The sequence below is a fragment of the Tursiops truncatus genome, chromosome 8, assembly GCF_011762595.2.
Source record: "Tursiops truncatus isolate mTurTru1 chromosome 8, mTurTru1.mat.Y, whole genome shotgun sequence".
Lineage (NCBI taxonomy): Eukaryota > Metazoa > Chordata > Mammalia > Artiodactyla > Delphinidae > Tursiops > Tursiops truncatus.
In genome coordinates, this window is record NC_047041.1 from 18686107 (window position 1) to 18710263 (window position 24157).

The following is a 24157-nucleotide window of genomic DNA, read 5'->3' on the forward strand; positions in this document are numbered from 1 at the left end:
AAAACCATAATTCAAAAAGAGTCATGTACCACAATGTTCATTGCAGCTCTATTTACAATAGCCAGGACATGGAAGCAACATAAGTGTCCATCGACAGATGAATGGATAAAGAAGATGTGGAACATATATACAATGGAATATTACTCAGCCATAAAAAGAAACGAAATTGAGATATTTGTAGTGAGGTGGATGGACCTAGAGTCTGTCATACAGAGTGAAGTAAGTCAGAAAGAGAAAAACAAATACCGTATACTAACACATATATATGGAATCTAAGAAAAAAAAAGGTCATGAAGAACCTAGGGGTAAGACGGGAATAAAGACACAGAACTACTAGAGAAGGGACTTGAGGATATGGGGAGGGGAAAGGATAAGCTGTGACAAAGTAAGAGAGTGGCATGGACATATATACACTACCAAACGTAAGGTAGATAGCTAGTGGGAAGCAGCCGCATAGCACAGGGAGATCAGCTCGGTGCTTTGTGACCACCTAGAGGGGTGGGATAGGGAGGGTGGGAGGGAGGGAGACCCAAGAGGGAAGAGATATGGGAACATATGTATATGTATAACTGATTCACTTTGTTATAAAGCAGAAACTAACACACCATTGTAAAGCAATTATACTCCATTAAAGATGTTAAAGAAAAAGAGAATTTTATAGGTCTGAGAATTCTGTATAACTTGCACGTGGGTCTTTCCATTTGGGTGGAGGAGAAAGATCACAGTGTTATCTGTCTGGAGGTGTCAGAGCACAGCTGAAGGGCAGTTGCAAATGGCCCTTGTTGTTTTTGAGAGTAGTGGCTGAAGAAGGAGAGAAAGCAAGGGTCTCAAGGCTCAGGAGTCGAGGCTCATCCGTAGAGGCAGTACTGGGGAGTCAGGGAGTATCAGTGGGGAGGAGGCCAGGGAGCAGGGACAGGACTAAGGTGAGACTGAATCTGAATTACCAGGGGAAGAACACAGAGGGGTTCTGCTTCAGCTGGTTTCCGATAAGGCACACTAGGGCACATGATTTAAGAAGGCATCACTCTTAAGGTAATCAAGGGCTGACAGTCCATTTGCTAGTGAGTGCCTCCTTAAATTTCGAACCCTAGGCTCCTGCTACCTCACTCTAGAGATGGATATTCTGTCCAAACCAGGGAAATGGCCAGGGCAACCCAGAATGGCTCATCTTGGATGGAAGGAGTATCAGAGAGATAAATAAAAGAGACTTCTTGGACAGCCAGGCAGAGACAACAGCAAGGAAGAGGCTAACCTCAGTTTAATCTAGAATCACTCTTTTAAAAAATGTCTTATTAAGGTACAATTGTCCAATAAAATTGTAAGATATTTAAAGTGTACCTCATGATTTGCTATCTGTATCTTCCATCTACTTCATTAATACATCTATCACCTCATATATTTACCTTTTCATTTTTGGTGAGAACATTTAAGTTCTATTGTCTCAGCCAATTTCAGTTATATATTACATCGTTATAAGCTATAGTCATCCATGTTATAACTTACATTAATTATAAGAGGAATAAGATGCTCAGACCTTATTCATCGTATAACAGAAATTTTGTACACTTTTACTAAACTCTCCCTATTTCTCTGGAATCACTTTTCTACTCTGTTTCTGTGAGTTTGACTTTTTATTTAGATCCCACATGTAAGCGATACCATGCAGTGTTTGTCTTTCTCTGTCTGGCTTATGTCGCTTAGCGTAATGCCCTCAAGGTCCATTCCTGTTGTTGCAAATGTCAGGATTTCCTTCTTTCTCATGTCTGAGTAATATTCCATTGTATATATAGACCACATCTTCAGTATCCATTCATCCATTGATGGACACAGGTTTCTCCACATCTTGGCTACAGTGACTAATGCTGCAGTGAACATGGGAGTGCAGACATGTCTTCCATATCCTGTTTTCATTTCCTTTGGGTATATAACCAAAAGCAGGACTGCTGGATCATACGGTAGTTCTCTTTTCAATTTTTTGAGAAACCTCCATACCATTTTCCGTAGTGGCTGCACCAATTTGCATTTCTGCCAACAGTGCACAAGTGTTCCATTTTCTCCACATCCTCGCCAACACTTGTTATCTCTTGTCTTTTTGATGCCTGCCATTCTAACAGGTGTGAGGTAATATCTTAGTGTGGTTTTGATTTGTATTTCCCTGATGATTAGTGATGTGGAACACATTTTCATGTACCTGTTGGCCATCTATATGTCTTCTTTGGAAAAATGCCTATTCAGATCCTCTTCCCACTTTAAAATTGGATTTTTTTTCTTGGCCATTGAGTTGTATGAGTTCTTGTATATTTTGCATATTAACCTCCTATTAAATATATGATTTTCAAATTTTTCTCCCATTCTACATGTTGCCTTTTCATTTTATTGATGGTTTCTTTTGCTGTGCAGAGCCTTTTAATTTTCTGTAGTCCCACTTGTTTATTTTTGCTTTTGTTGCCTTTACTTTTGGTGTCAAATCCAAAAAATCATTGCCAAGACCAGTGGCAAGGAGCTCACTCCCTGTGTTTTCTTCTAGGAGTTTTACAGTATCATGTCTTAAATATAAGTCTATAATAAATTTTGAGTTGATTTTCCTGTATGGTGTAAGATAAAGGTCTGGTTTCATTCTTTTACATGTAGCTGTTCAGTTTTCCCAACACTATTTATTGAAGAGACTACCCTTCCTCATTGTATATTCTTGCCTCCTTTGTCACAAATGAATCAACCATGGGTTTATTGCTGGGCTCTCTATTCTGTTCCACTGATCAATGTGTCTGTTTTTATGCCAGTGCTATACTGTTTTGATTACTATAGCTTTGTAATATAGTTTGAAATCCAGTTTCGTTCTTCTTTCTGAAGATTGCTTTGATTATTTGAGAGTTTTTTGTAGTTCTGTACAAATTTTAGGATTGTTTGCTCTATTTCTGTGAAAAATACCATTGGAATTTTGATAGGGATTGTGTTGACTCTGTAGATTGCTTTGGGTAGTATGGACATTTTAACAATGTTAATTCTTCCTATCCATGAACACAAAATATCTTTCCATTTATTTGTGTCTTCTACAATTTCTTGTATCAATGTCTTATGGTTTTCAGTGTACAGGTCTTTCACCTCCTTGGTTAAATTTATTCCTAGGCATTTTATTCTTTTTGATGCAATTGTAAATGGGATCATTTTCCTAATTTCTCTTTCTGATAGCTATTAGTCTATGGAAACACAACAGATTTTTGTTTATTGATTTTGTATCCTGAAACTTTACTGAATTCATTTATTTTAACAGCTTTTTGATGGAATCTTTAGAGCTTTCTAGATATAATATCATGTCATCTTCAAATAATGACAGTTTTTACTTCTTCCTTTCCAAGTTGGATGCCTTTAATTTTTTTTTTGCTTGCCCAGTTTGACTTGACTTGACTTCCAATATTATGTTGAATAAAAGTGGCAATAGTGGGCATCCTTGCCTTGTTCCTTATCTTCAAGGAAAAGTTTATAGCTTTACACCATTGAGTATGATGTTAGCTGTGGTCTGTCATTTTTCTCTAATAAACTCTTCCCATATTGTTATAAGCCTTTGGTTAATTTCCAGAGTTCTAAAAAAGTTAATTCTGACAAATTTTTTGCAGTTTTCTCATTGCTATGGAGGAGACAATTTGGGGGGGACTTTGCCCATTTTCACTGACATCTCTGCACTATATTTGAAATGCCCTTCTATGTGATTGCCTTCTCATTTCTCAAAACTGAGCTCAAATGTCTCCTCCATTGTGAAGGCTTCTCTGGGTCCTCTGAGCAAAGGAGTCAGCTATTCCTTTATTCTCCTATACCTCTGTGTTCAAGCTTCTGTTATTTCACTTTTTACAGAACAAAAACCAGAAAACAACAGTTCTTTATATCTGTTACTGTCTCTCCTCCCAGCCTGCAAGCTCCTAGCCTGTGACTTATTCATTCCCCATGCCCAGGCTAGTTCATGACACACTGTAAGTATACAGATTTGTAGGCTGAAGAGTATTGTCCTAGGAGACCTCAGCACTTAGCCAAGAGCTTCTCAGCTCCAGCCACCATGTTCTCCTCCTGCTTCTATGACTCATAGCTGACCTCTGTCCCTTCATTGTGAGTGAGGTTCAACAGTAATCATTAATAATAATAGCAGCTAATATTTACTGAATAGAGTCTGTGCTAGATACTAGCTATAAAGCTAAGAATTTTATATTCAATAGCTCATTTAATTCTAGCATAAACCCTATGAGGTAGGTAATATTTTCATAACTTTACAGGTAAGGCTGAGTAAGGGAAGTGGCAGAACTGGGGTTGGATGAAGGCCTGACTCTAAAGCCCCTGTTCTTAACTGTCTCATCTGAGGGATCTATGAGAGGCATTTGGAGGAAGGGGAGCCACACCAGTCTTTCCCTTCCTTGGGACCTCTTCTTCCTCCTTGACTAAAGAGATATGGCTCCCAGGTGTGTTCAGCCCATCCCGGGCTCAGCTGGGCCACCTTGTGCTTTGAAGCAACATAGCACTGAGGTCTCCTATAGGAACTGGTCCCCAGGGCAGTGGGGTGGAGAGGCCCCATTTCCCTGGCATTGGAGTGAGCGGTGCAGCCCTGAGGAGACAGGTCACAAAGATCCCTTATCAACGTCCCAATTTCAACATGGTGATAGCCCCAGACTGCTGGAAAAGCCAACCCACACAGAACTGAGTTATCGTCCAGAGGACTCAAACATTTGAACAAATGCTAATATCAGTCTCTTGAATACAGCCCTGTCAGCAGGAAGTGGGGGGATTGTGCCAGCATGCATGGGGCACACTTTTTGGCACAAGGGATCTTGTTGCTAAGCAACAGTAGCTGGCTCCCCCTCCTCCTCCTAACCTTTTTCTCGGCTTCTAAGCTTCCAGTTAGCTGATGGGAGGGGCTGGGGCTGCCCAGCCCAGGCTAGCCCTTGACTCCCTTTCCTGCGACAAGGGATCTATTCATGGTTTCTGAGCAGAGTTCATTGTCTCTCTGGTGTGTGTGTGTGTGTGTGGAGGACGGTGAAGGGAGAAGCCATGTGTGAGCTAGGGAGCCCTCATCTTCTAACCAAGCTGGCCGGGCTATTTAATCAATGCTGATCCAAGAACAGGAGCAGAACGTTACCTAGCAGACCTTGAGGTTTTGCATTGGTGCCACGGACCCATATGGTAAGGCCATACCCTGCTCTGCCCTCTCTTTCTTTCTACTCCCACCCCTGACCCCACCCTTGGAATTCTAGGCTCTTGGAAGGAATCTCCTCTGGCAGCTCTGGTGCAGAGGAGAGGGGGCTCTAGAGGGGACCCATGTGGTCAACCTCCTGGTTTGATTTTCCCCAGGTGTGGCTTTTATTTCCCACTCTTGTCCCCCATATGCCTAGCCAGGTACTTTGCCTGTAGGCAGCACTTAGCGAATCATTATTACATGAACTCCTCCTCACAAAAAGGACGAAGAAGTCCTGTACCATTAAATACCATTTTTGCAGGCTACCACATGGCCTTGGACAGGTGAGTGTTGAAGTGGGGCAGCTCCCAAGGTGAGGCCAGTTTGTTCAGAGGCTGAACTTCAAGCCAGGCTCCGTTGATACTGAGACAGGAAGAAAGGCTGAGCACGCTCTGGAATTCTCTCTAGACCAGGCTGTGTTGACAGGGGAAGGTGGTCTGCAGGGGAGACGGGACTTACTTCAACTTTAAGGGACTCTTTCTACTTTACTGGATTATAAGTTCATTAAAGAAAGGACCCATAGTTTATATGTATTTCTTATTAATATATTATTTATTATACTTAATATTTGTGTTGTACTTTATAAAACCCTTGCAGCCACAAAATCTGTTCTCTTCCTCCCTCCCTCCCTCCCTCCCCTCCTTCTTTCCTTCCTTTCTTCCTTCCTTCTTTCCTTCCTTCCTTCCTTCCTTCCTTCCTTCCTTCCTTCCTTCCTTCCTTCCTTCCTTCCTTTTATTCAGTGTGCATTAACTGAATTCCCACTTTGTTCTAGGCCTTGAGCTAGACTCTGGGATGCCTAGACCAGAGAGGAAGGAGAGAGAGAGAGAAGTAAATGAGCATAATAGAGGGTCACAATAGGTGCTACCTGGGTTGAAGAAAGCTTCCTGGAAAAATGACACTTAAGCTGAATCTTGCAAGGTCATAGGAGACAGTCTGCAGGGAAGGGGACAGCAGGTGCCATGCCTCCGTGGTGAGAGTGAGAGGATGCTGAGGACAGGCATGTGTGTTAGTATCACCCTGAGTTACGCCGTGGAGGAGTTAGTGCTGCCAGGTGAGGATGGAGAGGCGAGGAGGGGCGAGATCACAGAGGATGCTGTGAGCTATGCAAGGGAGATTTGGATTTACCCTGAAGGCTACAAAGATCATTAGATACTCTAAAGACGGTGTTAACTTGCTAATGTTTGCATTTTAGAAAGATTGCTCTGGCATGGAGAAGGAATGGAGACAAAGCTAGGTGGGGGAGACTCCTCAATGGGCAGCAGGGCTTATCAGTCTTATTTCATAAAGGAGAAAGTTGACATTTGGGGGGCTGATGAGTTACCAAGTTCATATAGTAGGCTGTATGTAGACTTAGCTTTGAACTGCTGGTCCAGTGTTTTTGCCGAGATCTTACTTTCCATTACTCTTCTTCATGGCACATGAATTTTAGGCAAATGTCTGACCTACCCCACTCTATGCTTTCTTACTCCCATTCCTTTGCCTCCTCAACACCTTTTTCCTGGAACACCCAATGACCATATATGTCAGTTCAAACCCTATTCATCTATGAGGGCCTGTCTCAGAGGCTGCCTCTTCCAGGAAGCCTTTCTTGATCTCCCCAACAAGAAGTAAGCTCTCCTTTGGAATTCCAATGTTAGTTAAACTGAACTCCTCTTCTGTCACTGAACCTGTGCTGCTTTGTTTACATGACTTATCTTCAGGACTCACAGGTAGGTTCTTTGAGGCGGTGGTTGTGGAGGTCCATGTTAATTTACCTTGGACTTACAGTATCCCCACCGTGGACTGTCCACTTGGGCTTAACACTATTTACTGGGTGAATGAATGCATGGTTCGTAGGGGAGGGGCAGTTTTTCCTCCAAAATAGGAGGGAATGAGGAAGGATGGGATCTTAGGATCTGAGGAGGGATGTTCAGGGATTCAGTGGATGTCTTCCATGCCACCATGTCACCACTTCCAAGGGGGTGGTGAAGAGTGCGGGCGTTGGAGTTGGCCTGATCTGGGCTCAGGTCTCTGCTCTGACACTTACTGGCTGTGTGAGAGAAAGGTGAGCGGGGCTAGGGGCTCCAGGAGAGCAGGGAGGCCCTAGGGGCATCTATGGGAACACACATGGAGTCCCCAAGATGAAAAAAGGCTCACAAGTGGCAACGAGGGCCCGGCTGGAGTTAGAGAGTGGGGACTTCTTGTGGTCGGTGGTGATTTCTCTCCTTGGTGAGTGACTGACAGCTATTTCCCCAGAGCCTGATGCTGGATGGCCAAGCCCCCATGGAGGCTCAGTATGCAGAGGAGAGTCCAGGATCCTGGATCTTCAGAGCAGAGCCAGGAGACCCACTGCGGAGGCCCGAGGCCCAGCAGCAACCCAGTAGGCCAGATTGGGCCATCGGGGAATGACGGGGTGGGGGCAGTGAAGGGACAATCTTCCTACATCCTCCAGATTCTTTTTCCCCAGATCTTCCCAGGTCCGCCTTAAATGACCGATGGTGAGAGGCTGTCTCACTATTTATCCCAGACCTGCTTTTGCTGTTTCCCATCTGGGGGCTTGAGTGGGCTCCGAGGCGCCAGTGATCAGACCTCTGCCCCCTACCCACCCCAGGATGATGGGGCCGGGGGAGGCGGGCAGGTGCAGTGGGGCAAACTACCGCTGCGAGTCGGCGGCTGCCTGGTCCCGGGGTGGTGCCTCGGGGTGAAGAGCGGCTGGCAGGCGGAGGCAGGGTCCCCAGATGCTCCTCTGCCCTCCTCCCCCACAGTCTCTTGGGCAGGGCGCTGGTGCACAGGGCGGCGCGGCTGGGTGGCGTTCGGAGCCCTGGCGTTGCTGGCTGGTGCAAGCATTGGCTCCTGGCTTCTAGGTCAGTGCTGGGACCTTCAGTGGCAGGGGAGGGGCAACGAACAGGATCTGGGGGATGCTGGAAGAGTGGAGCAGATGCTGAGCAGGTGTTCAAGGCAGGTGGGATGAGCGTCTTTTCCATCTAGTCTGAGTAGACAGCACGTAGAAACGGGGTGAAGGGCCAGCAGGAGGGACTCGGGCTCTCCGTAAAGAACATTTCAGTCCTACAGTGAGAAATGTGCTCGAGTGGATGATCCAGGGAGGCCCTTGTCAAACTTCTCCAAGAGATCTTTCCCAGTCAGAGGGAGAGACAGAGACAGAGACAGAGACATTGAGAGCGCAATGGCTCTCTTCTGCACGTTGCGGGGGGCCTGCCTCGGGCAGGGCGGTGAGGAGCCCCCCCGAGGCTGCCTTTGCCTCCCTCTGCTGCAGGTCCCTTGCTCTGCTCCTTGGCCCCCTCCTAGGGGAGTCCCTTCCTTCCCCCAGCCTCTCCTTGTCTTTGTCCTCTGAAGCGCTGTATCTGTGGCCGGCTGCCCCTCAGCCTGTTCCCGGGACCCTGCAGGATGAGGATATGAGCTTAAACTGCTCGGAGGCCAGCGATGAGGAAGCCCTGCTCCCCTCGCTTCCCAGAGCAGGTGGGCCGCGCCCCAAGGTCGCAGGACTCCCACCTGGGCCCCGGGCCCCTGCACAGCTGTGGGATCCTCCCTTCTGGCTCGGGGCAAGAGGACCAAACTGAAGGGCCACGAGTTCGCTGCCACCCACCTGTGTTTCCCGTACTGTGAGGGTGGAGCCACGGCCCAGCCTTGTAGAGCTGACCTCTGATTTAGGGCTTTCAGCACTCCTGGGGGACGGTCTTGATCTCTAGCGGGGGCATGGCCAAGAGCCCAGGCTGCCAGGAGAGATGGCGACTCGCCCTTTGGGCAGCGTGAGGCTGCGGTGTGGGGAAGAGAAGCCAGATGTGGGGGGGGGCGGGGGCCAGCGCGGGGCCGGCAAGGGTCTGGGTCCAGGGCAAAGAACACACAGAGGGCTGGGAACGTCTCGCCACGTTGTCTCCGCATCCCGCACCCAAAACTTGTCCCCTCCCCTCCAGGTAAGAGTTGAGGGTCAGCAGATACGGTGCTGCTAAGGCTGCGGGTAGAATCAGTTACAGAGGTTAGTTAGGGTCAGGTTGGAGCCTGCTTTTGCTAGCTGTGTGCGCCTTTGGTTCCATCACTGCTTTGAGCTTCCGTTTCCTTCTCCATGAAGTGGAGATGAAAATAGTTACCGCCTGAAGTTGGAAGCATAATAAGAGCATAAAATAAAAGGGCTTAGCACAGAGCGTGGAAAAAGCAGATGCTCAACGAACAGGAACCATCGCTAGTATTGTCATGAGATTTGAAATCAGAAGACCTGGATCCATCACTTGCAGATCCTGTGACCTAGGATGGGTCGCTTAACCTCCGTGCCTTACTTCCCTCTGCAGAATGTGGAGGATGGGAATTCTCACCCCACAGGGTTGCTGTGACACTTAGTGATGGAGCACGTTTACAAGCACTTGGTTAAAACACAAACCTAAAAGGCTGCGCAAAGAGGGGTTATTTTGCTCTCGGAACCGGCTGGCTCCCTGGGGAACAGGGAGTTCGATATGGGGTGACCCAGATGCTATCGTGAAGGCCTCTTTGGGTCCCATGGTGGCCAGGTCTGGCTCGCCCTGCCCATGCCGCCCCTCCCTCTCGCAGAAGGTGGGATGTGGCTTTCATGCTGTGGTTTCAGTGTCTTTCAGAATAAACACCGAGGACTTCTTGCTGGAAGTGCAGGTGAGGGCCTGGCCAGACTGGCTCCTGGTCTGCCATGAGGGCTGGAGCTCTGCCCTGGGGGTACGGATCTGCCGGAGCCTTGGGCATCTCAGGTAGCTGGGGCCAGAAGTGGGGCCTGGGGAGGGTGGAGAGCTGGTGGGTGGGGGAGGAGCATTGAAGACCTCTATCTGTCTGTCACCATCAAAGTACTCAGGAGGTCATTTTGGTCATCTCCTGGCCTCTGGGCATGATGGTGCCCCGGTCTGTTTCTCTCCTTTGAACATCCTTGATTTTTAACAAATATAAATCCCAGAAGAGGTCATTGTCAAAGTCTTGTTCAGTCACTACACTGGTATAGTATCACATTCCGGTTATACTTAACCCCCATCTCTCGTGCTGATCGTCAGTTTAAAGCTGATTTCCTCCCGTTTTATTCCCTTCTCCTGCCAAGACTCACAGACCACAAGGCAGTGAACCTGTCTGACATCAGGCTCAACAGCTCCAGGCAGTTTGCTCAGCTCTCTCCAAGACTGGGAGGCCTCCCGGAGGAGGTGTGGCAGCCCAGGTAGGGCTTCTCAGGGGGCTGAGTGATGCCCCTCGCTTCCTGGTGAACAATGCAGCAAAAATATTCCTATCATGAGAGCCTGGTGGCGAGGACGCTGGAGGTGTAAGACAGGACAACAAAGAGGAATATTTCCCAATTAGAAATTGCTGACTCAGCTCACAGGAGCCCCGCCCACCAAAGTTTCACATACTTCATCTTATTGGCCCCTCACGAGAACGGCAGGATTGGGTGTTATTGTTGGAGGATTTGAAATGGTACTCCTATTCCCATTTTACAGGTGGGGAAACTGAGACTCAATGAAGTAAAGGGCCTTGTGCAAGGTCACAGAACCGATAGCAGCCAAAGCAAGTCTTGAAACGAGGTTCCTGTCTCCAAACTAGTCCCTCTCCCCCCTGCCGCACTTTATGTGGATAATTCTGCTATCTCAGGAGAGAGATGGTTAACTGTCTGGACCCTGGAGACCCTCCAGAGAAGAGAGGGCTCTGGGATGGCCCCTTCCCCAAATCCTGGGGGTGGGTGCAAGCTGAGCGGGTTTTCACCCTGCCTGGGTGGCCTCCAGCTTTCCAGCAGCCTCCTCCTGTCCCTGCTCTAAAGCCTTCTCACCCCTTCACCACTGTTCCCGCCTGAATCTCAGAACCCTCCTGTCCAGCTCCTGTCCCCTGTGGGCCGATCAGGGGAACGTGGGGTCCCTGTCTTAGATACCTTGATGGGCAAAGGGAAGTAGGAGTGGGACTGACTCTGCCAGGAGAGCCGGGGGGCCATGGATTTGGGAAACTAGTAGAATCCAGGCATTAGGATGCTGGGGGCAAGAGAGAAGTCAAGAAAGAGGGCTTTGCTCCAAAAGGAGTTGATGTTTTTTCCTTTTTAACAGTGTGTTTTAAAATTGTATTTATTTATATTAGGCCGCACTATGTGGCTTGTGGGATCTTAGCTCCCCAGCCAGGGGCCGAACCTGGGCCCTCAGCAGTGAAAGCGTCTAGTGCTAACCCCTGGACCGCCAGGGAACTCCCAGGAGTTGAGGTTTAGCTAAGTAAGAGGAGGGGAAAGAGGAGAGCAGGCATATGAGTACACAGGGCCGGGCGAAGGGCTTGGGAGAGAGTGGAGTCATCTGAGGCCGCAGCACGGGGCGAAGAACTGAGTCCATTCACTCACTCTCTTACCCACTCATCCGCTGAGTACACATTACTCACGGGCCTTAGTGGGAAGAGCCGGATTTTCACATTCACGAACGCCCCATTTGTAACTTTGGGTTCTGCCCAGATCCAACTGGAGGACCACGAAGTCCTGTGTGCCCGGGACGACTGGGCAGAGCACAGCTGCTGTCCCAGAGACCTGCTACAAGCAGGGGCCTGGGGGCTTGGGTGGGGTCAGGAAGCAGGTGGCTGTGGCTACAGAGAGGCCCCCACTGCTTCCCCCAACAACGACCCCCTCCCCCAGGCCCTCGGGTGGGTGTGCAGCCTGGGGTGGGCCCCGCCCATCTTCCTGCTGGCACTGCCTCTGTTTTGCAGGGGCAGCTGTACTTCTGGTCAAATTGTTTCCCTCAGATGCTCTGGTGAGTCCTGTCCTGGTCCGGGAAGGAGGCGGTGGGAGGAGGGCATCTCCCCCGTGCCCTCAGGGTGGGACATCCCCACTGGGAAGCTCAGCTGGGTCTGGGGTAGGAGTCCTTGCTCACCTGCCTGCAGGGCCCCTTCTTGCAGACAGAGTTCTGCCCAAACAGAGCCCCGTCTACACCTCTGTCCCATTCACCACCAGCCACTGGTTTGGGTGGATGACCTCCTTGCCTCACTCCCCGCCCTGGCCTCCGATGTTCCCTGGCCCCTGGGGAAAGGGGAAACAGCAGCTTCTGGAGACTAAGGATGGTGGGGAAGAGGGGCCAAGTGAGAGACAGTTTGCAGAGTGCCTTTCACCCGCCTTCCCGGTCGTCTAGCCATCTCTTCATCTGTCCTTCCACGCGTCTGTCCACATGCCACCATTTGACCCCTCCTGTGGGACAGGCGTTTTCTTAGATCCTGGGGCTCCATAGATGGTACAGGCAGCACCCCTGCTCTCAGCGAGCGCACCATCTGATGGGGCAGGTGGATGTGTAAGCAACACTTCCAGCTTCCCGCCCCATGCTTAGGGCCAGGAATGATAAATGGGAGCCGTCCACGCTGCACCACAGGCCTCGACAGTCAGCACAGTGCTGACACCCACCCCGCGTTCTTTCCATCTCACCCGTGCTTGTCTGTTTGCAGAGTGTGGGACCAGGCCCCTGGCTTCCCAGATAGTGGGCGGGCAGGCGGTGGCTCCCGGGCGCTGGCCCTGGCAGGCCAGCGTGGCCCTGGGTGCCCGGCACACATGCGGGGGCTCCGTGCTGGCCCCGCACTGGGTGGTGACCGCGGCGCACTGTGTGCACAGGCAAGGCTGGGGGCTGCCGGGGGGAGGGTTCCCCCTAGCATTTTCTCTCTGGCCGTTGGTGTGTCCTGTATACAATGTCCAACTGTCCGCCTCCCATGTCTGCTGAGAGTGGGTCCGGGCGGTGTTTGTGAAATTCTCCCTGTTCAGTGCCAAGAACAGCCCTGCCTAAATAGCAGTCATACAAATATTGGTTCTTTAGTTTTGTTTGGTCTTCACGTTTTAAAATGCTTTCGCACTCACAGCCTTCCATGCTTCTTAACGTTTATCACCACTGTAATTAAATCAATTTCCATGTAATTATTTGTTTAATGTCTTTCTTCCCCTTTACACTGGAAGCTCCATGGGGGCAGGGAAGAGTCTTGTTTACCACTGAATCCCTTTGTTGATTTTTCCCTTGCCTTGTCCCCGTGGCCTGGAATATAGTAGGTGCTTAATAAATGCTGGTTGGAAGGAATGAATGAGCTCTTCGGCCCTCTTCTCTTGATGGCGGGCAAGGCAGGTGATGTAATCCTCATCTTATAGTGAGGAAACCGAGGCTGGGAGAGCCGAAGTGCCTCCCCAGCCATCACACTTAGGAAGTGGGGAGACAGCACTGAGGAAAGCTTTGCTGACTCGCTTAGAGCTATGATAATCACACAAGGCCCTTCCATGTTTGCTGTAAAACTTGAAGGGGGTTATGCCGGAGAGTGCAGGGGTGGTGGCCAATGATCACAGTGTCTCACTTCTCTCTCCATCAGTGCCTGAGCATTTATTAAGCACCTACTGCATGCCCAGTGCCTTGCCAGCTGCTGGGGGATTCTAAGAGGCCTGGGTTCTGGGAGCTTGCAGCATGGTGATGGGGCCCCCACTAACAGCCGTGCTTGTTGGCTTCCTCCCCCAACCAACTCATTTATGTCAACGTCTCCGGCCCCTTCCTCCCCCAGGCTCAGCTCAGCTCCCTTGTGCAGTTTCAGGCTGTCCCGCCGGTCCAGCTGGCGGGTCCACGCGGGGCTGGTCAGCCACAGCACGGTCAGGCCACACCAGGGGGCTGTGGTGGAGCGGATCATCGCCCACCCTCTGTACAGTGCCCAGAGCCACGACTACGACGTGGCCCTCCTGCAGCTCCGGACCCCGCTCCACTTCTCAGGTGAGGCTGTGGTGAGAGGGGTGGCACAGGGAGTGCGAGAGCCCCGTGGGTTCCTAAGACCCCCTTGTGCTGTGAACCCAACGTTCACTTCATTTGGTGACCGTCGTGGACTCTGGCATCACGTGGACCTGGGGTGGTGCCAACGCTTCTACACACTCTTTTGGGGACAAAGGTTCTGGCCCTTTTCCCATCTGGGCTGCAGGCGGGATTTGCCTCGAGGTCCCAAGAAGAGCTTCTCAGTGGCTCCATCTCCCAACAGGCTGCTGGTGCCAGGTCCCAGCTGGGCTATAGTGAATAATAGTTAACTATGTATTGACAGTTAATAGGATAACAGTTAATAACTAGCACCATGTTACGGTTAATAAGATTTACCTTACCAAATATTCTTTCACCCCATCCTCAGAACAAACCTGACGGGGAGCTGAGGCTGGTGTATGTAGATAAGGATGTTGACCTTTAGAGAGCGAATTGACTCTCTTCAAGTTCACGAGGCAAACAATTCCCGGGGCAGAGCGTCTCCTCCACAGCATCTGCTTGAAGGGCAGCTCTTCCACACGCACGTGCCAAGTGCACTCACCTACAGACACACATGCTCGCACATACACACACACACGTGTGCATGCCCTCACACGCTGACACACTCATGCAAGGCTCACATAAGTATGCACACCTACTCCTGTGCACACCTACTCTCACACCACACACACACACACACACACACACACACACACACACACACACACTCAGCACTCCTCCCTCCCATTGCTACCTGGAGCCTTGGGTTTCCCCAGCAACAGTGGTTGCTCTATGCCGTTCACAAATTCTACCGTATATGGGTGCTCTCTGCACCGTTGTTCAACAGTTAATGCTTCTAAATTGACATGAATATATTTAAAGGGAAATGTTAGGTTACTACCTAATTGGAGAATCCATATGACTTATATTAAATAGATAATAACCACAAAAATGCACAGAGTGAAAACAAAACAGTGCTCAGGTCCCAGCTAGGCGCTGTGCTCTGCGGAACTGCCGCGTCAGGCCGCTCTCTCTGTGCTTGGAAGGAGTGGGCAGGCGTGAAGAGAGGCACAGAGTAGCACCAGACAGACGCTTTCTCCTTGGCGCAGAAGAGGGGCTGAAGGAGAACCGAAGAGGAAATACTTTCTCCCAGCGAAGTGGCGTTTATCTAACGGCAGGTCTATGCATTACGTAAAATCAGGTTCAGGCTCTGCCCACAGGACAGGTCGCACACTTTTGGAAACCATGTCCCAAGAGGGTCCACACACCCTGGGGAAAATCCAAAATGGGTCCTCATTAGGAGAAATTAGGTACAAACACCCAGAAGGAGTTTCCATCCCCCCTCAGCCCTAGGTGGGGATGCACCGTGTGTATACCGCCCGGCCTAGGGCACCAGGCACACTGCAGTTTCCACACTGTCCTCTGTGTGAATGGTGGCTCCCAGGGGGGGCAGTACCTGACCCGCACGGCTGTACGGGAGGCCGGAGCCAGGACTGTTTGAGAAGGGGGTGTGGAGGACGCGCCCGCCCTGGTCCTTTTCCCAGGCTCGCGGGCAGGGAGGCCGAGCCGGAGTGGGACCCAGGACCCCTGCCTCTCCACAGACACCGTGGGTGCCGTGTGCCTGCCGGCTGAAGAGCAGGATTTTCCAAGGGGCTCGCAGTGCTGGGTGTCTGGCTGGGGCCACACTGACCCCAGCCACAGTGAGTCAGCTCCCAGGGCCCGGGGTGCACAGGGGTGTGGGTGTCGGGGAGGCATCCTTTCCCAAGGTGAGGCACCTCCTCCTTCCCTGGCCACAGGGCAGCAGCAGCCCCCTTCTCCTCTGGCATCACCCTTGGCCAGACCCAGGGGCCCCAGTCTCCCCTGCCTGGGTCTTTCTGGGAGAACAACCTGGTGTTTTCCCCTAAACCCAGGCCCCTTCCTCCCCCTCCCCTTCTCCCAGGAGGGCCATGGCCTCAGCATCAGGGTGTATGTGTGGGGTCTACTCCTCTTTGCTCCCAGCCCCCAAGTCTGACGGACCCCTGCCTCCTCGCCCAGAGTCCACAGCTCCCATCCTGGGCTCCCCTCTTTGGGCCTCCGCACCTCCGGGGCCTCTAAGGCCCTCTTGCTGCCCTGCTTTCCCGGGCCTTTCTCTGCGCCCCTCCATCTCCGCATCTGCCTCCCGCAGCCCACAGGTCGGACACGCTCCGGGACACAGTGGTGCCCCTGCTCAGCACCCAGCTCTGCAACAGCTCTTGCGTGTACAGCGGGGCCCTCACGCCCCGCATGCTGTGTGCCGGCTACCTGGACCAGAGGGCCGACGCGTGCCAGGTGCGGGCGGGCGGGGGCCCGGTGTGGGGTGGGCGGGGCCTGCGGCCGGGCGCCCAGCTGACACCCTCTCTGCGAGCGGGGCGCCCAGGCAAGTGGGCAGCGCGCTGCGGGTTGAAGGGGGGCGCAAGGCAAGACGGGATCGTCCTGGAAGCAGGACCGCCTGTGTTCCCAGACCCGGGGTCGGCGGTTGGGGAGTGGTCTGCCGCCACTCCACCAGGAAGGACTAACTGCCTGTTACTCTGTGTCCCGGTGCCTGGATGCCGCAGGGGGACAGCGGGGGTCCCCTGGTGTGCCTGGACAAGGGCACGTGGCGCCTGGTGGGGGTGGTCAGCTGGGGCCGCGGCTGCGCAGAGCCCAACCACCCCGGCGTCTACGCCAAGGTTGCCGAATTCCTGGACTGGATCCAGGACACGGCGCAGGTGAGTCGGGGGGCAGGTGGGGCAGACCTGTTTGTGAAGGACCAGTAACCCTCGGAAACCGTGACCCTCATCCCTCGGGCCTGGGCCCTGCTGGGAGCTGGGGAATATTCCCAGACTGGGAGAAGGAAGAAGTGATGCTTATAACGTTGAATCCATTCTATCAATTTAAGCATTCACTAAGGAAGAGTTAACCTGAATTTGTAGCCCAGATCTTCCATTTCCTGTGTGGCCTGTGGCAAATTCCTAACTTTGGTAAACCTCAGTGTCCTGGTAGTAACCATCGTGGCTACTGTATATGCCATTATATGTGACGATGACATGAGTTAAGGCCTGCCCAGCGCCAGGCTTAGAGTGAGTGATCCAGGTGTTATTATGTACTTACTTATGACCATTACTCATCCCTGGTCGTGCCTGCTCTCCCTGCCCTAGGGAGAGAGCTCAGCATGTAGCAGTTTGAGTTCAGCAACTGATTCATTCTGTGTGATCCTGGGCCGGCCACTCCACTTCATCCGTTCGGGGGAAGAGCCAAGTGAGAGAATGTGTATAAAAGCACGTGATCTGTATAAAGTACTTTACAAATGCAGGGTGTGATAGTGGGAAGCATCCTTCTGCAAGGTTGGGCTCAGGGCAGGTGGTAGATAATAAACTTGAGAGTTTACAGGTGACCTAGGCATCCACCTTCTCATTCAAACCTTACAAAAAACCTAGAGAAGCAGATATTTTAGCCCCATGGGATAGAAGTGGAAATGAAGGTTCTGAGTGGTCAAGTGATTTATTAAAATGCTAGTTACTCGGCTAACCGAGGGTGGAGCCACTCTGTAGATCAGCTCCTTTCTCTTTCAGCCCAGGACTCCCTCCCCTGGTCCTGTTGTTTCCTCAGTCTCATTGCATACCAGCCTCATGTTTCCTGGGGTCTCTGGCAGGTCCACTAGATGGAGGAGAAGCAGCAGCCCCGGACGCAGAAGGTGTGGATCTCTTATCACTGCACAAGAGACAGTCACCACCCACCGGCCAGCCTCCAGGCCACAGGGCCTCTCCCCTCCAGCCCTGATTTCCAGCCCCTCTATCTCACCAGAGAGCCTCAATGACAGGAGAGAAGCTGGGGTTGTGTTGGGAAGGTCGGGGAGCCGGGAGGTGGGGAGGGAGCAGCTGGAGAGGAAGAGGGTGCTGGCGGCAGTCGGGAGCCTGCCCTTCTGCCCCCCGCCCACACCAGCCCCTGTGCGCATCTTTTGGGAGGATGCTCAGGGATGCCCTGGGTCTGCCTTCTCCCTGTGCTCTCAGGTGGGGGAAGTGCCTCCCTACAGACCCAGGCTGGGAAGCTCCTGGGCAGATGGGGTCAAGGCTGGACCAGCCCAGGTGAAGCCCATGGAGTCAGGATCCGCCCCACTCTTCTGTCGATCTCACCTACTTCCTGCTCTCACTTGGCTCTGACTGGCCCTGCTGGGGCGGGGGGCGGGGGTGGGGTGGGGGCACTGTAAGAACACTCTGCTTGGTGTTGGAACAAGGTGTAGGTTTTAAATGACAGTTCTGTGAACTGGTCCAGGTCTTCTGGTATTAAAGTGAAATGATGTATGGCCTTGGTCCCGTCCTCCCCCCACCCCCCTTCTCTCTCTTTCTCTCACACCCACATTAAGGGGTAGTAGAATTACAATTTTCCTCCCATACATGTTTCTTAAAACTCTGGAACTGACTCCTGCTCATATAATTCTGTACATTTGTTAAATGTACATGTCATGATTGACAACAGAAAGCCCCAGCCTTCCAGGTGCTCTGATGCTGCAAGTCTGAGTGCCACTGAGTCAGTGCGCCCTCCGGGAGGGTCTGGCTTCCCCACGAGACCCATCTCTCCTCAGCTCTTGTTTCAGGACTGGGCCTTCTGGCTCGGGAGATGTCTTTCTGAGTTTCTGCCCAGTTAGCATTTTCCTGGTTAAGCTTCTCCCCCACTCTCTCCTCTCCAGCGATTAAAATGCAATTGGTATCTTATTTCTAAAAGCTGCAATGAATTTTTTATGGTGCTTACCCAAGGAAATGCAATTAGCGTTTAGCAATAACACAACTTTTTCGGGAGTTTATCAGCATTTTTTTGAGGGGTAGTACAAATGAATATTCATTCCTGGAGGGTCTGCTTCCTTTGCAAAGAACTGCATTAGAAAAAAAAGGGCCACAATTTACTGTCGTTTAAAAACAGCTGGGGAAGTGGCTGCTGGGAGTCTGCTGCCCAACTGCAGAAGCAACGTGGGTGAGGCCCTGGCAGGTGGTGGGTAGTCTGTCCCTGTGTTCTGAGAGCCCCGACCTCCAGCCTCCATCCCGAGATCAGCATTTACTACCCGACTCTGGTGGGTCCCCACTTCAAGAGGCGGTTTCAGGGCTGCCGATCTCCCTGGGCAGGGAAGAGTTACCAGCAAATCCATCAGCGATGATCTTTTTGTGTTTCTGTTGTTGCCCATAGGCGTTTGCTTATTTAAAGGGAGCTTTTTATTTACCACAGTCATTATGATCTGTTAATAACCAGTAACACTTGGATACTATTTTACGGTTTATCAATCCTGCTCACACGTGGTATCCCATTTAGATCTCACACCATCTATGTGGTGAAGATATTATTATCGTGCCCATTTCACAGGTGAGAAAATTTATTCAGAAAGCTGAAGTGACTTCCCCAGGACCAGCCCGCTAATAAGCGCCAAAGCCAGGATGGGAACTTCGATTCTTTTCACGCCAAATCCACATCACTGTTTTGCAAACAGATGAACGAGATGGTCCAATATTGCACAGAAGTATAGAATGGGAAGGTTGGTTTAGTCCCCTGCCTACAGTAAGGCATTGCCATCCCTCTTTTTTATAGGTGAGGTAACCAAAACCTGGGAAGAGGCTCCTGCCAGAGACCCTTCCTGGGCAACGTTCTTACAGATTTCCAGTTCTGCGTGGTCTGACTTAAAATGTTACAAATGAGTATTTTCCACAGGAGGACGATAAAGAGAATCCTAATTAGAGAATTTGCTAATAACGATTCCCTGTTTACCTATGGAAGGTCCTGGTATCTTTCACCAGGCTACCAGTCAGATCTACAGACTCAGAGGCTCTCACCTGCCCTTCCTGTATTGGCAGCTACCAATCCAGCCCTTAGGAAAGTGAGGAAAAGTGGGTGCCCTGGGCTGGCTGCTGGAGGGCAGGGCTGGAGATGGGAGCAAAGAAGGGTGACAAGATTCAGGTCCGGAAGGATTTTAATGAGGACCAGCTGGGTGCCCAGCTGTGTGATGCTCTGCAGGGAATTCAGAGGCAGAGAAGCGGCTGCCTTATTGGAGCCATGAGACGTATTTGCAATAAATTATTAGCGGCCAGCCAGGCACGAGGCTGAGTGGTGCGGCAGTAATTGCTAAGGGAGCTCCAAGGGCCTCTTGTTGACTAAGTCAGGGCATTTCTGTGTGCAGGAAACCTGTCTCTCTTCCCAGGGATTCAGTATCCCACCTGCCTGGGCAGAGCTTGCCAGCCTCCTGAGACTTCCCAGGAAGGTGGCTCCTGGCTGCCAGGCCCAGGGTAGAGCCCTTCTCTCATCTACTCCTTCTCTGTGCTTTGGGGGTCTGGAGGGTACAGCGGGGTGCAGGCTCTCTCTCCTTGTTAGACTTTCCGTGGAGTCCTGCTTCTCCTAGGAGAGTTGCTGTGAACGAGGGGGCAGCCCTGTCATTCCTCGGAAACATTTCTCAGGCTGTTTCCTGCATTTTATTTTTGGAAGTGTTGGGTTCACCCACAATAGGACGAAACTGGAAATGCTGTAAATGCTAGAGGGCGGTACAGTAGCTGTCAGGAGATGGTTTTCCTGAGTCTCCCCACTGTTTTTCTCTCTTCTTCCTTCTCTGCCCTCTCCTGGCCATGTACTTAGGACCCTCCTGGTTGCTCAGAAGAGAACCCACCTACGCCTGCTCCCACTCTTGCGCCTCCCTCGTCATCCTGGGTCTGGATCCCTCCCCACCTCCCTACTAGACACACCAGAATGTATCTTTGTGTTTGCGTCACTGGGGCTCTGCTTCCTGCTAAACTCATTGCAGCCCAGTATGCTTAATGGCCCTTTAAACCGTGTCTTAAATACCTCCACCTCCAGGAAGGCTCCTTATCGTAGGTAGGGAGCAGCTTCCTACTGAGAGGTGAAGCTGGTCTTTCTTACACATTCTGAGGCCAGGAAAGGGAGAGGCAGAGCCTGCAGGCACCCTCTGCAGATTTCCTGTGCCCCGGAGCCCCAGGGTCGAGCAGTGCAGGGAAGTCTGCTGGCGGGTTTTCTCCTGGGCTTGGTGCTGGGCTGGACCACGCTGGGGACTCAACAGAATGGAGAGAGGAGTCCTGGCTCCAGAAGGCGTGATCTGTCACTAATGTGACAGGAAGGCGGGGGCTTTCACAGGCCTGGGCTTATCTTCTGTGCATCCTCCCTTCCAAGGAATCTCTCTGGCTGTGGCATCTGATGGTGGACAGTCCCGTCTGGGTCTTTAACCACTGGAGAGTGTGCTGCCCTAAGCTAGTGACTCAGCCTTCTTGGAGTTTGGTCTCCCATCTATCAAATAAGGGGTCTGGGTGAGGGCGTCTCCGTGGGATCTGCCTTATCAGGCCGCCTTTAACACAAACCTCTGCTGCCTCTGGAGAAATCTCTCTGCAACCCCCAACATCCAGTCGGGACACCCATGGAGAAGAGGTTGTTCCCTGGGACAGATCTAAAGGAACAAGCTTGCTCTGCTGTGTCAGGCCCTCTCCAGGACAGCACTCTGACTGCCCTCTGGGTCCTGGGAGGATGAGGCACCAGGCAGAAGATTTTAAAGCCATCTTTCCCCATGTCCCATGTACACTGGTGAAGGGTTCAAGGACAGGTTTTCTCAGGGGCTCCCCAGCTCACTTCCCAGCACCCCAGGCTTTGGGTGGGGCCCCATGGGTGCCAGCTCCCTAGAGACAGTGAGGGAATTTCCTCCCTGCCCTGAAGTCCGCAGATACTTTTCTTCTGCCTACTTTCCCTTGACAGCTCCTGAGCTGCCCACAGGACCCCCTGCTCTCCAGCCTTTCCTCCTGCACGTGGCCCAGTAGTGAAGAAAGTTTTCCGCCCGCAGAACCATTACCAGGCAGCTTGGGTCCAAGCTGTCCTCTGTCCCGAGCCATATGTCAGGCTCACAGAGGGTGGAGCCTTTCCCATGGCCCCTCAGTTAGGGGAACCCCACCTTCCCAGATTGCCCAGGACTGTCCCAGTTGTAACACCAAAAGTCCCGTGTCCCCAGAAACCCTGCAGTCCTGGGCAAACAAGACAGTGGGTCATGCTAAGTCCATCGCCTCTCTTCTGTATAAAAGGCAAAATCCAGCTCCCCTTGGCCCCCTCCAGTCCCCCTTTGGTCTGATTGAGCTTAAAAGCAGCTTTCCCTGGTGGCCCAGAGTTGCAGGAGGAGAGGCTCCCAGGAATTCTCAAGATCTGGACTCTTTTGCAGAGATGCTGCCTTGGTCCAGAGGCTGTTGGAGCGAGAGTCCCTCCTTCCACAGGGGCCGCAGCTGACCTGGCTCCCCATCCTTCCCCTCGGTGGCTCCTCAGACGGCACCCAGGGCAGCCGCAACTCATCTTGCCAAATGTTTTGAGCAAGCTTCTCCTGGAAGCCAGGAATACTGACCACCCAGTTTCCCCAGGTCTCACTGATTTCCGCTCCCCAGAGCGTGGTACAGGGCTCAGCATGTGACAGGTGCTCGCTGAGCTCCCTCAGGAGGAGGGGATGGCGGCAGGGGGCGGGGGGAGCTGCCACCCACATCAGAGCTGGGTCGGTCTCTTCTCCTGGCCTCTGCCTCCTGGAGGGGATCAGAGAGGAGCAAAGAAGAGGCTGCCAGACTGCTGGAGTCCGTGGGGATTTGGTGGGGTTTGTTTTTCCTCGGCACTGTCTGCAGACGCGAGGGCATGAATAAAAGAGTGAGGAAGATTTACTGTTCCCACAGCTTGGCAGTAGCCCTGTATTTGTACAGTGGATCCGGGGGAGGAGAGGCGGGAGCAGGTGGGGATGCTGTGGGGCTCGGAGAAAGTCAGACCCTTGTCAGTCTTTTTGCAAAGGCTGTGGGGTGCAAGTGAAGGTGAGGCTGGGAGGGGTCTACTTAGGCCAACTCTCCAACTACCAGGGGCCAGAGTGCCCCCTCCCCCCACTCTCCAGCCTTCCCCCTGCAGGAACCAATGGCAGGCAGCTTGGGTCCTTGAATCTCTAACCCCAGGGGCACATACGTGCTGGGCCTGACAGGCAGTGCTGCCAGTGGGGACCCCAAAAGAAAGGGCCCCAGGCTGGGCTCGGCTGTCACTCGTGGCCCTGGTAATGGACACAGTCAGCAAATGACTTTTATCACAGCCTAGCCTGGCCTGGGGCTGGGATCCAGAACCTTTTAGCTGAAAGTAGCTGTGGACAGGATCCAGTGTCGCCTCTGCACGTGTGTCCAAGGCTACACCACCCACCTCTCTCTTGATGACATCGTACTTCTCTTGGGGCCACCAAAAATGGGCCACTCTTTGTACAAAGTCAGTTTTAATGGGTCTGGTGGTGGGAGAGAGAAGAGAGGAAGGTCTGAGAGATGGGGGGTGGCCCCTGGGAGGGGATGTCATCCGTACTGTGTGTGTATGGATGCCTGTGTGCCTGTGTGTTTCTGTGTCTGTGTGTGTCTGGGTATACGTCTGTGTATTTGTATGTGTCTGTGTGTGTGTCTGGGTGTATGTTTGTGTGAGTGCCTGTGTATTTGTGTGTGTGTGTGTGTGTGTGTGTGTGTGTTTTGTGGGAAACCTGAGGGGCCTGAGGGGAGAGGAGGGAGGAGGAGAAATGTGAGGAGTCTGGGGAAGGCTCTGCAGAATTTGTCCCCTAACCCTCAAGACTCTGGCCAGTTTCCACCTACAGGGCCCCTACCACCTTTACTGCCTCCTCCATGGTCAATGTCAGGGGAGTTCTCACGCAGACTACGATGCTTCTTTCTCACCAAAAAGTCCTCATCCTTCAGGGTGACCATGCTAACCCCACACCCCTCAACATGCTAACCTGGCAGACCTAGTCATAAATTACCAGAAAGAATCAACCACAGTGGTCATACACCAGAAATACAGACTTGTAGTAGCGTGTGTGTGAGTGCATGTGTGTGGGGGGGGGGAGGGAGGGGTGCGGTCATTTCCCCACAGGGGCTTCTGAATCTTTTTTTTTTTTTTAATAAATTCATTTATTTTATTTATTTATTTTTAGCTGCATTGGGTCTTCGTTGCTACGCGCGGGCTTTCTCTAGTTGAGGTGAGTGGGGGCTACTCTTCGTTGCAGTGCACGGGCTTCTCATTGCGGTGGCCTCTCTTGCTGCGGAGCACGGACTCTAGGCACGCGGGCTCAGTAGTTGTGGCTCGCGGGCTTAGCTGCTCCGCGGCATGTGGGATCTTCCCAGACCAGGGATCGAACCCGTGTCCCCTGCATGGCAGGCGGATTCTTAACCACTGCGCCACCAGGGAAATCCAAGGGGCTTCTGAATCTTGTCACCCTCTCCAGACTGCT

At 51.9% G+C, this 24157-nt stretch overlaps 1 protein-coding gene across 6 annotated transcripts; it reads left to right on the forward strand.

The window, feature by feature from the left end:
• The first annotated feature begins 536 nt into the window (after positions 1-536).
• On the forward strand, positions 537-23757 carry TMPRSS5 (transmembrane serine protease 5). Of its 6 annotated transcripts, XM_073808199.1 has the most exons (15): positions 537-5163; positions 7451-7574; positions 7960-8058; positions 8549-8671; positions 9789-9924; positions 10263-10376; positions 11885-11928; positions 12611-12773; positions 13721-13899; positions 15516-15614; positions 16079-16221; positions 16488-16640; positions 17070-17169; positions 17564-17605; positions 17922-23757. In XM_073808199.1, the coding sequence occupies exons 1-15, from the start codon at positions 5161-5163 to the stop codon at positions 18116-18118; spliced, it is 1719 nt and encodes a 572-aa protein (XP_073664300.1). In that variant the 5' UTR covers positions 537-5160; the 3' UTR covers positions 18119-23757. The 6 variants fall into 6 exon arrangements, with proteins under 6 accessions (XP_073664300.1, XP_073664296.1, XP_073664299.1 ...); XM_073808198.1 differs by lacking the exons at positions 12611-12773; positions 17070-17169 and having other exon boundaries at positions 547-5163; positions 13697-13899; positions 17564-23757; XM_073808195.1 differs by lacking the exons at positions 12611-12773; positions 17070-17169 and having other exon boundaries at positions 546-5163; positions 7451-8058; positions 13697-13899; positions 17564-23757.
• The last annotated feature ends 400 nt before the right edge of the window (positions 23758-24157 follow it).